The 12,755-nt window shown below is 39.9% G+C and overlaps 1 protein-coding gene across 3 annotated transcripts in view; it reads right to left on the reverse strand.

Moving 5' to 3' along the window:
- Positions 1 to 12,755, reverse strand: part of FRMD3 (FERM domain containing 3) — a 334,009-nt gene that overhangs the window by 96,254 nt on the left and 225,000 nt on the right. For all 3 annotated transcript variants that reach the window (XM_072605267.1, XM_072605270.1, XM_072605277.1), the window contains one exon: positions 5,079 to 5,202. In XM_072605267.1, the coding sequence (XP_072461368.1) occupies positions 5,079 to 5,202 (124 nt within the window). The remainder of the gene's footprint in view (positions 1 to 5,078; positions 5,203 to 12,755) is intronic.

Genomic DNA, 12,755 nt, shown 5'->3' on the forward strand with positions numbered 1-12,755 from the left:
AACAACTCTGAGGTACCACATCACACCTATAAGATTGGCAAACATGACAGAACAAGAAAATGATAAATGCTGGAGAGGATGTGGGAGAGTTGGAACACTAATTCATTGTTGGTGGAGCTGTGAGCGCATCCAACCATTCTGGAGAGCAATTTGGAACTATGCCCAAAGGGCTACAAAAATGTGCATACCCTTTGACCCAGCAATATCGCTACTAGGACTATATCCCCAAGAGATCATAAAAATGGGAAAGGGTCCCACATGTACAAAAATATTTATAGCAGCACTCTATGTAGTTGCCAAAAACTGGAAGTCAAGGGGATGTCCATCAATTGGGGAATGGCTGAATAAATTATGGTATATGAATGTAATGGAGTACTATTGTGCCATAAGAAATGATGAACAAGAAGACTTCAGAGAGGCCTGGAAGGACTTATATGACCTGATGCTGAGTGAAAGGAGCAGAACCAGGAGAACTTTATGCACAGCAACAACCACAGTGTGTGAGAGTTTTTTCTGGTAGACTTAGATTTTTGTAATAACACAAGAACTTCTGAAAAAAAAAAAAAATCCCAATGGTGGACCTCAAGGCAAAATGCCTTCCACACTCAGAGAGAGAAATATGGAAGTCACTCACATAATGTAGCAGATCATGTTTGTGTATGTGTATCTGTTTGTGTATCATGTTCTGATTTGTTATACGGATTCTTTCATTTATCTTAGTCTGACTACATAGCATGACTATAGTGAAAATATACTCAATAGGAAAGTATATGTAGAATCTATACAGAATTGTATGCAGTCGTGGGGAGGGAGGGAGGTAGTGGGGGGTGGGTGGGGAGGGATAAAATCGCAATTGTATGGCAGTGATTGTTAAACATTAAAAAAATTAAAAAATTAAAAAAAAATTAAAAAAAAAAAAAAAAGAGCCCAGAAATCATATTTCTGGTAATTATCATGGAAAACTTCCCCTGTATCTTAGATCTAGAGGATAAAATAGAAATTGAAAGAATCTACTAATCACTTCCTAAAAGAGATCCCAAAATGAAAACTCCTAGGAATATTATAGCCACTGAGAACAACATACTTGCAAAAACTGAGTATAATCCTTCAATGGAAAAAATAGACATTTAATGAATTAAATCCATTTAATGGGTGAAAAGACCAGAGATGAATAGAGAATCTAGCCAGAAACAAAACAAACTATTGAGGAAAGAAAGGATAAAAAGAAAAAGGATAAACAGAAGAAAATAAGATGGAGGCAAGTCAGCCTGATTTAACTCTTTCATAGAGATATCATGTGGCAATGGAAAGGCTGGATTCAGAATCAAAGGATGGGAACTCAAATCCTAGCTCCACCACTAATTATGACAATGGACAATACATTTAATCTCTCAGATCCTCAGTTTCCTCAGTATAAAAAAAGGGAGCTGGACTAGATCAGAGTTGGGGAACCTGCAACCTCAAGGCTGCATATGGCCTTCTAGGTCCTCCAGTGTGGCCCTTTGACTGAATCCAAACTTAAATTTTGTCCACTTTGTCCAATCTAATCAAAGGGCAGTGCTTGAGGACCTAGAGGGCCACCTGTGGCCTCAAGGCTGCAGGTTCCCCACCCCTCTGAGATTCGTTCCACCTCTAAATTTATAATCCTTTTATGACCACCAACCCCCAAGCAGCTTTGATCATTGACAATTGTTATTATTTGGCAACTCCTATCTAGACTAAGATAAAAATTGAAGCTGAGTTCAGAGGTTAGTTTTTGTTTCTCCATCAAAAAGATGGGTAAACTTTAGATACCCATCTCTAAGAGACTTATAGTAACTCAATTGCCATCACATTATCCCCTCCTTCATGTAATAGGATGGCTAGTGAGTAACTTAGAGGGATCAATAAATAAATAGAGCTTGTGAAGCTGTCATGTGCTCTCACCTATCATTCCTACTGAATTAAGGGTTCAATCAGCACTCTTGAGTTAGCAAATCACATTCCTGATATAAGCCTGTCAGCATTTTCACCATGTCTTTAAGATTGTGCATACAACAAGCCCATGGGACACCAAGCTGTTTCAATTAGTACTAGCAGAGTTGCCATTCCAACCCAAAACATCACACAATGAGCCAGCCAAAGCCTCCTTATATCACCGGCTTCCTTTCCTATTTTCATCTTCCAAAACTGATTCTCCACACTACTGGCACAGAGCAAACACATAGCTAATTGGAGAGAAGATAAGGTACAATAGGGAAATGCACACAGCTATTCCAGTGGATTTGGAATCCCATCAGTGTAAGGATTCTCTTCGATAAGGAAACTAGACCGAGTGCTGGAATTGGAGTCAGAAAGACTTGATTTCAAATCCTGCCTCAAGCTTACTAGTTATTTGAATCTGGGCACGTCACTTAAACTCTGCCTACCTCAGTCTCCTCATCTGTAAAATAGGGATGATAATAGCGCTCATCTCCCAGGGTTGTTATTCAGAACATCAAATGAGATATTTGTAAGGCACTTTGTAAACCTTACAGTGCTATATAAATGCCAGATATGATGATGATGGGCAGCTATGTAGCTCTGGGCCCAGAGCTGGGAAAACCTGAGTTCAAATCTGATCTCAGACACTTACTAGCTATGTGACCCTGGGCAGTTCAGTTAACCCTATTTATCTCAGTTTCCTCATCTGTCAAATGAGCTAGAGAAGGAAATGACAAACCAACTCTAGTATCTTTGCCAAGAAAACCTCAAATGGGGTCACAAAGAGTTGGATGTGACTGAAACAAATGAATAGTAATGATGATGGAGAAAATCTCAACCCATTCATGCCTACTCATGCTGCATGACTCCTGCCACTGTGCTCCCGTAAGTTTGATCCACTGGGTCCATTCAATAAGCTGGGAGCCTTCTTTACTTTCTCTTGTTATTGTAAGAGTACCAGTGAAAACATAAGCTAACAGTCATCCTTTACTCTTGCCAGAAGGAAATGCACTGACAGGAGAATGTCAGCATGATGTAATAACAGGATGCCATGCTATTTTGGATTACATGATATTTGAGACACACAGCCTCAATTATTTCTTTTTTCAGGTAGACTTTGTCTGGCAGGTATAAGATGACATGTTTTGCAGCATAGACGTTTCAAGCAAAGCCAGCGAACTTAGGCTCAACAATTTAGAAACACTACCTGCTGATACAGTCCCATATTTCCTAGATGCTGCAGATTACGTTTAATGATGACAGGCAACGCAGCAACAAAATCAGAGACAAGTACAAGGTCCAATTAGCACCTCCAGCTTCAAACACAGCCTCATGTGCTAAGCAGATACAAGTACCAAAGGGAAAGGGAATTGTGCTCTTTGAGGCACCAAAACCAAAGGGTACACAGTCTTATTTTCAGTATCTTCTGTCTCAAAAGCCATTGACATGTTTCATATTGATTTCACACATATCAAAGTGAGAGTATGGATATTGAACCACAGGCTAGAGGAAAATTTTTCAAATCAAAATGAAATTTAATGTCATTAAATTTCTCAACATCAAATAGAGTTTTGATTCTATCTGTGATGGTTCACGGCATGGTACAGTGGAAAGAGCAGGGGCTCTGAAGTCAGAGCAACTGAGTTCAAATTCCACTTCTGATGGTTACTACCTCTACAGCACTGGGCAAGTCACAACCTTCCTGGCACACAGTTTTCTCATCTGAAAAATGATAGTGTTAGACTAGATAGCTTCTGAGGTCTTCTCAAGTTCTATCCCTCAACCAATAAACATTTATTAAGCACCTACTATATGTAAGATCAAAGTTAGGGAACCTGCAGCCTCAAGGCCACCCCTGTACTAGATTCTATACTAAGTGCTAGATATATGATCCTATGACCTTAAAATGAACCAACAGGCAAATCATAACTTTTTCTGCATTATATCTGGGAAGAGAGCTACATATCTCAATGGTGAGGTTTCAGTTCTGTGACAAATTGCTTCTAACCCCAAAACATAAAAAACTGTAGGTGATTTTTGAAATTCTTTTTAAAAAGTCTGAACCTTTTCAGGACACTATCTGAAGAAATATCTTACTTGTCTTTGTTGTACCTTTTTAGAAATTCTGCAGGAATGTCTTCTTTTTGCTATCTTGGGTTTTCCTTTTCTGCAGGAAGGGTGTTTTTCTTTCTACCAAAGGAAACATGGAGTTCTTTTCCCCTAAGGCAGCCATGCTATTTCTCAGACTGACCAGAAGAGGGTGAACGTGCCTAAGGCAACTCTTCAGGGACCCACTGATTTGTTACAGATTATGCGATCCTATGAGACTGTTTCCCTTCAAAGTAATGAGACAACATCTTGACTCTGAGAGTTCTCAGCTGTAAACCGCCATAACAGAATTTATGTTCATTGCAACTTTCTAAAAACACCGGCTCTGTTTCCCACTAGACACAAGTCATGATGATGGAGGAGCCATCAGCACAGGCACAAAATGAGAATTCCAAGCTGGGAACTGATCCCAAGGACTGTCTCATTTCATTTCTGATGGCTTACCCATAAGACATTCCCCTTGTTTTTAATGCAGTCAGTAGTCCCTTTCAAGATCACAGTAAGAGGAAAATGGAGTAATAAAATAAATTCTTGTCTCAAAAGCAACTGGGCAAGTCCATGGCATAGGGAAGTCATTTCTATTTAGTATCAAGCCTTCTAACCACCACCCTAGGAAAAGTATGTGCCAACACGAGGCTAAAAATAGAAGAGCTGATGCATATAAATATATACATACATATTACCATAAATCTTACTTTAGGAAACAAGGAAACAGAGTAGTTGACAAGTTACCATTGGGAAGAAAAAAACAGACAAGAAAAATATCCTCCCAACTAACCCTCCAAGTTCCCTAAGGTAGTTCTACACTGTACCACAGACAGATGGGATGATTAATAATGATAGCTAACCCCCCCCCCCCTTCCTTGATGGCCCATGTGAAAACAACACCAGGAGCTCTGCAAGGATACAACCAAGCCTTCTGGCTTCTCAGAAAAGGATTTCTGCCTGCTCTCCCTCATAGAGGCACACTCTCACAGGTAAGTCTGACAGACAGCACACCGTTTTACCTGAGTTCATTCCTGTGTATTTCCATTATTTTCCTTTCCAGCTTGTGGGACTGCTTTGGGAAAATCTCAAAGTCACTGATGTAATTGTCTGGGTGTTCATCAGGGTCGTAATCCCCAAACTCAGCTGTGAGGAGACAGAGAGAGAGAGACAGAGACAGAGAGAGACAGACAGAGAGAGAGAGAGAGAGAGAGAGAGAGAGAGAGTAAGAACAGTGAATATTACACAGCAAACATTTCCCAATGGGGGTTTCATGCCACTCTGAAATGATTAAAGGAAAGGCTGGATTAAGCGCATACCTAATACAATATGTTTGTTATTTCCCTCTTCCCAGCCACCAAGGAATTCCATGGCATCAACTGTTCTTTATGTATCCTCCATGGTTATCTTTGAACTTTCTTGATGTGCATTTGAAGCTAAGGTGGAGGGTTACAATTCATAATTCATTATACCTCATTTAGTTTCTTTTCCCTGTTAATTTTAAAGAGAGGGAACGTGGTGTGCAGCAGTGGTGGTGGTGGTGATGGTTGTTGAACCATTTTCAATCATGTCCAACTTTTTGTGACCCCATTTGAATTTTTCCTGGCAAGAATACTAGAAAGATTTGCTGTTTCTTTCTTCAGCTCATTTGACAGATGAGGAAACTGAGGCAAACAGGATTAAGCAACTTTCCCAGATGAATCTTCCTAACTCCAGGTCTGGCATTCTATCCACTGAGTCACCTAGCTGCCAGAGCAGTGGTGTCCAACTCAAATAGCAATAGGAACCACTAAACACTGCAGAAGGATCTCTGCAGGCAAGTGTTTGATGCCTCTGCTGTAAAGGATAGAGAGCTGACTTCAGAGCTAGGAAGACCTGAGTTCAAGTCCTCCTTATGACATGTTAGCTATGTAACTTAGGGCACTGAAGTCATTTAATTTCTCAGTGCCATAGGCATTTGTCTTATGATTACAAATTGCAGAGGCAGCTAGATGGCACAGTGTATAGAGCACCAGCCCTAGAGTCAGGAGGACCTGAGTTCAAATTCAGTCTCAGACACTTTATACCTACTAGCTGTGTGACCCTGGGCAAGTCACTTAACCTTGACTGCCATGCTAAAAAAAAAAAAAATTATAAGTTGCAGGGAAGATGTTGACCTGTACCAATGGGGGACATTTCTTCAAAAAGAAGTTCCCTATATCAATGAGATCCAAGTCCAGTCACCATCCCCCCTTTTTGAAGTAGCATCAGTATGACTATAACTTTTCTATCTGTCTATAGCTTCAATAGGGCTGTGATCACACATGAGGGTATTTGGCAGCAGAACCTCATTAAATACCAATAGAACACTACAATAAGTAGCTCTCAAATTAATTATTTACTTTTTACTGTTCTCCTTCACTATCCCTGGAGCTTCATTACTATGAGTTCTTGCATATGACTCCAATTTGTGATGGCCATAGAGGCAAATGATAATTATTGTGTTCTCTGGTAAATGGAAGTTTCTAATCAGAAAAAAATAAAAAAGGTTTATTGATATATTTTTTGTTTCTATTCCACAATGTAAAAATCATTTCCCAATATGTCTCTCCCAACTCCATTTAATCCTTTCCTTGCTGCACCCCCTCTAGGCTGCTCCCTACATTTGGACTCACACTTCCAGATTGGGCAAATGCTAACCTGGGTTCTACCAATAACTCCATGGCTGACTACTGCTTCATCTAGAGGTCATGAACCCCCACTAGTGTGTCACTTATTAACAATCAGCCAACAGACTTAATAAGTTCTTAAGAAAGTCATTTACATAGATGGTACAGTAAGATCAATATATAACAAGCCCCCCACATATTTTCCCATGAAAATATACAGTACACATAGAAAGAGGGGACTAAGATTTAAGCAAACAATAAGAAACATGTGTAGGATTGATATGTGGCAAGAACAGCTGACAACCTCTAGTACTGCAGGGCCTGGAAGCCCTTTCTCCCTGTGTAGGGAGTAGGGTCATGCTACTTGAAGCTACTTCCTTCCTCCTTCAATTGACTGTCTCTCTGTATCTGCATTTGTCCGAAGCATGCATCTGCTTGATGCAGTATGTGCTTGCATTTAGAAGCCCCCGTGACATGACAGATGGTAGAGGAAGGGGGGTGGAGAGAGGAAAGGGAGGTAAAAATCCACTTTTCCACCTTGCTGCCCTCTGGTATGAGTATAGGGACCTCCTTCTATAACTGCCTTCAACTCTCAAAATCATATTTGAGCTTCCTAACTGCTGAACGGCTTCCTTACTTTATAGATAGGCCCAGGAAAGAAAAGAGGAAAGAAACAAAGAAAGAAGGAAAGACAAAAAAGAAAGAAAAAAAGATGCATATCAGTTGTCTTGAACCAAGTCCTTGTCATTTAGCTTTAATTCTGAAGTCTAGGGAAGCAATAAACCCTATACATCTCTTTCCCAGAAGGGGGATGTCCCCCTAGTTGCACAGACTGTCTCTATGGGAACAGACCCTCCAAATGTCTTCTTGAAGCATGATGAATTCTTAATGGTTTAAACTACCAGTGATATCTTCCTTTAATGGGAGTATCTCCCATCTCTATGCCTTTGCACGGCTGTCCCTCATGCCTAGAATGCATTCCTGCTCACTTGTACCTCATAGAATCTCTCTTCCTTCTAGATACAGCTCAAGCACTGCCTTCTACATGAAGATTTTCTTGTTCTCCCAATTCACAAAATTCCAACTACCTCACACATAACTGTACTACATGTGTGTATAACCTCCTTTTTATATTTATATATGTATTATCTCCCCAAAAAAGTAAGCTCTCTGTGAGTAAAGATTATTTCATTCTTTGTGCCACATCACCTGTGCTTAGCCCAGTGCCTAATACGTATTAAGCACGATATATTTGTTGATTAACTTATTTAATTCATAGTACAGAAAGGAATTTATGCCACCCCTTGATGAGTTATGCCATCCCAAAAGATTCAAAGGCAAACCCTGTCATGAGGTTTCTTGCTAACAAGAAAAATCAAAACTTGCCCCATAATTCTTTTTTTTTTTTTTTTTTAGATATCATCCCTTCATATTCAACTCACCCTGTGCCCTCTGTCTATATGTAAATAACCCCTCCAGGGAAGTTAGGTGGTACAGTGGATAGAGCACCAGTGCAGGAGTCAGGAGGATCTGAGTTCAAATCTCACCTCAGACACTTGACACTCACTAACTGTATAACCTTGGGCAAGTCACTTAACCCCAACTCCCTCATCCTGGGTCATCTCCAGTCATCCTGATGAATATCTGGATTCAGATGGCTCTGGAGGAGAAGTGAGGCTGGTGACCTGCACAGCTCTCCCTCACTCAAAACAAAGTCAAGTGAAAGTCATGTCATTCTTTCTCTGATGGCCTGTTCTTCTTCAGCAACAAAGGATGAACACACACACAAATAATCCCTCCAACTACTCTAATACTGAGAAAAGTCTCAAGAGTCACAAATATTATCTTTCCATGTAGGAATGTAAACAGTTCAACTTTAGTCAGTCCTCTTTCCTATTTACCTTTTTGGGTTTCTCTTGATTCTTGTGTTCAAAAGTTAAATTTTCTATTCAGCTCTGGTCTTTTCATCAAGAATGCTTGAAAGTCCTCTATTTTCATTGAATGACCATTTTTTCCCATGAAGTATTATACTCAGTTTTTCCAGATAGGTGATTTTTGGTTTTAATGCCATCTCCTTTGACTTCTGAAATATCATCTTCTAAGCCCTCCGATTTCTTAACATAGAAGCTACTACATCTTGTGTTATCCTGATTGTGTTTCCACAATACTCACACTATTTCTTTCTAGCTGCTTGGAATATTTTCTCCTTGACCTGGGAGCTCTGGAATTTGGCTACAATATTCCTAGGAGTTTTCCTTTTGGAATCTCAGGAGACAATTGGGGGATTCTTTCAATATCTATTTTACCCGCTGGTTCCAGAATATCAAAGCAGTTTTCCTTGATAATTTCTTGAAAGATGATGTCTAGGCTCTTTTTTGATCATGGGTTTCAGGTAGCCCAATAATTTTTAAATTTTCTCTCCTGGACTTATTGTCCAGGTCAGTTGTTTTCCCAATGAGATTCTATTTTTTCATTTCTTTGGGTTTCTTTTATAATTTCTTGATTTTTCATAAAGTCATTACCTTCCATCTGTTCCATTATAATCTTTAAGGAATTTTCTTCAGTGAGCTTTCGGACCTCCTCTTTCATCTAGCCTACTCTGCTTTTTAAGGCATTCTTTTCCTCATTGGCTTTTTGGATTTCTTTTGCCATTTGGGTTAATCTATTTTTAAGGTGTTATTTTCTTCATCATTTTGGGATCCCCTTTAGCAAGCAGTTGACTCATGATTTTTCCTGCATCACTCTCATTTCTCTTCCCAATTTTTCCCCTACTCCTTTACTTGATTTTCAAAGTCCTTTTTGAACTCTTCCATGGTCTGAGATCAATTTATATTTTTCTTGGAGGCTTTGGATGGAGGAGCTTTGACTTTATCTTCTTCTTTTTGTCTATTTTGGTCTTCTTTGTCACCAAAGTAAGATTCTAAAGTCTGATTCTTATTCCAGTTTTTTCTCATTTCTTCAGCCATGTACTTGACTTTTGAGCTTTTTGTCAAGGTAGTTCTTTGCTGCCAGTCAGGCTGGGGGAGGTGCATTGTAAGCTGCTCTATCCTCCCACAATCTGTGGGCCTAGACCTCCATAAACAGGCACTGCAGCTGCCCCTGCTGCTGCTGCTCCTCCTGCTGCGACTGCCACAGGCTCTTCCACCCCCTCTGCTGCCCTGGAGCTGGGGTCAGGCAGGTTTTGCCCTGTGTGATAGACACTTCCCATTGACCTTCCTGGCTGTTTTGGGCTGGGGATTTGCTTCACTCAGTCATTCTATGGGCTCTGCAGCTCCAGAATTTTTTTAGAGTCATTTTTTACAGGTATTTGACTGGGTTTCAGGGGAGAATGCTAGGAAGTCTCTGCTTCTTTCCATGCCTTTACTTCTTCCCTTGTCCTATAATTCTTAAGTGTTTAATAAATGCTTATTGGCCTGACTTGACTTTCCCTCAAAGCCTCTTACTCACCCTGAAGACATTTTTGTGTTTTCACAGGCCAAGAGAAGCTGGGTAGATAGCTTGCAGCTTTCCTTCACCTAATATCTTGTGGTGAAAACTGACATCTTAAGTAGTTTTAATGTTTTTTAACAAGCCCTGACATTTTTCTAAGAAAACTGAAAATCTGCAGAATAGCAAAGAGCAGTACAGGGATTTCTTAATTCATTCAACATTTTATAAGTACTTACCATGCCTGAAGAACACTGCTAGGCACCAGGGAAAAGGAAGAGGAATTAGACCTGAGATTTCCTAGGTACAGGGAACTTCTAGATGAACAAATTCCCTCAACCAGTGCTGGTCCTTGTACCTTATCTTCATCTTATAGTCTTAATTAGAGCTGCCTAAAATAGTAGTTCTCAAAGTGTGGCCTGTAGACCCCATGGGGATACATGAGGTCAAAACTATCTTCATAATAATACTAAGATCTTATATACTTACTAAAATACTCCTTTTTCCAACTAGATAATTCTGTGAGGCCATATTTTCTTTGTATACTTCACTCAGAATCATATATTACAAAGAATTGAATGCAAAAGCAGATATGACAATTCAGTGGTCCATTAAATCCGATATTACAAATATTTGCAAAAATATATAAAAACAATTTTTCTCATTAAAATCTTTGGGGAAACATAGTTCTGTTCATTTAAAATGTTATTTGTATTAATATGTAATGGGTTGTTATAATTTAAATAAATTAATAAATATTTTTTAAATTGGGCCATTTTTAATTTCTAATGTAATACACATTGATAGAAAAGCCACATGAACAAAAGCTCTGAAGTCTCCTCAATAACTTTTAAGTCTGTAAGGGAGTCTCATAAAACCAAAACAATTTGAGAACTGCTGGTCTAAAGCACTGAATGGCTAAATTACTTGTCCAAGGTCACACATCATATACATGTCAGAAGCAAGACAAACCTAAGTCCTCATAGCTTCAAAGCTGGCCCGTTCTCTCCAAGGTACCAAGATACCTCTTATTGCCAGGCCCCGGCACAGACAAAAAATTCAGGTAAGACATAGCCTCCACCCTCAGTGGAACTTCCAGACGAGTAAACCACTAAGGTACAGCTATAATATCCAATATTACATGGCAAGGGCCTCTAGGATTCACAAAACATGGTGTTTGGTGATGTGTTCAAGGGAAAAAGTCATTATTGATCAAGAAGATCAGGAAAAAGCTTCATGGAGGAGGCAGTCTCCAAATCAAGCTTTAAAAGGTGAATGGGAACTTAATAGATGAAGAGTAGGGGGAAAGTAGACATTCTAGGCACAGATAACAAGGTTAGCAAGTATACAGAGGAGGAAAACATTGCACGTTCAAGGGACAGAGTAATAAGAGAGAAAGAGAGAGAGAGTCTGTGGAGGGGGGTAATGGGAGATAAGCCTCCCTGCATATCAATCAACTCAATATGCAGCCAAGATGAACTCAATCTAGATCTGGCCTATCTTCCATGCTAATGTGGATTATCTCTTCTATGCATCTCTGCAAATGGTCATCGGGCTACTGCTAGAATACTTCCAGAGACAAGTAGCTCATTATATCATCAGATAGTTACCTTTCATCCAGTTAGAAAAATGAAGGATAAGTAAATGGAGAGTTAGCAAGTGAGCATTTAATGAGAGCTTACAATGGGCCAGGCACCATACTATGTGCTGGGGATACCAAAAAAATAATGGTCTCTACTCCCGAGGACTTTATATTCTAATTTTATTGTTATTCAGTTGTGTCCAACTCTTCATGTGTCCATTTGGGGTTTTCTTGGCAAAGATACTGGAGTGGTTTGTCATTTCCTTCTCCAGTTCATTTTACAGATGAGGAAATTGAGGGAATCAGACTTAAGTGACTTGTCTGGGGTCACACAACTAGCAAGTGTCTGAGACCACATTTGAAGTGGTCTTTAAGTCACTTAAGTCTTCCTGACTCCAGACCTAGCATTCTATCCACTGCACCAGCTAGCAGCTCTTATATTTACAGTCTAATAGACTGCTGCTGTGGCTTGTTCTTCATTACTGAAGAGGACCATGACATCAGGGAGGTGATGCCATGACATGCAAGTGAATTGGATTTAAGTGATGGAGGGCAGTACAAAGTCACCAGTCTCACTTTCTCCTCCAGAGCCATCTGGGTCCAGTGGAAAGAGAAGACAAAACACTAAAGAGGAGGTGGGAAGGAGGTGGAAAGAGGAGAGTATTCCCATAGAGGGCCAGGCAGCCCAAGTGGAGGAGGAGGGCGAGCCAGAAGTGAAGAGTGAGCAGTGGATAGCTTGACTGGGCTGGAGGTGACAGGAAGAGAGACAAAAGAGTTAAAAATAACCCCAAGGCCATGAACATGCAAGACCGAATGAATGCCATAGGTAGAAAAAGAGAAGGGGAAGAAGACACATCTTTTAATTTTTTTTTCATATTTGCCTTTAAAGAGAAGAGTAAGATAATAATAGGTTTTGTTGTGGTGGTTGTGTCCTTTCAGTTGTGTCCTACTCTTTGTGAACCCATCTGCATTTTCTTGGCAGAGATACCAGTGGAGTTTGCCATTTCCTTCTCCAGAACATTTTATAGATGAGGAAACTGAAG

The sequence above is a fragment of the Notamacropus eugenii genome, chromosome 1 (assembly GCF_028372415.1).
Source record: "Notamacropus eugenii isolate mMacEug1 chromosome 1, mMacEug1.pri_v2, whole genome shotgun sequence".
NCBI lineage: Eukaryota > Metazoa > Chordata > Mammalia > Diprotodontia > Macropodidae > Notamacropus > Notamacropus eugenii.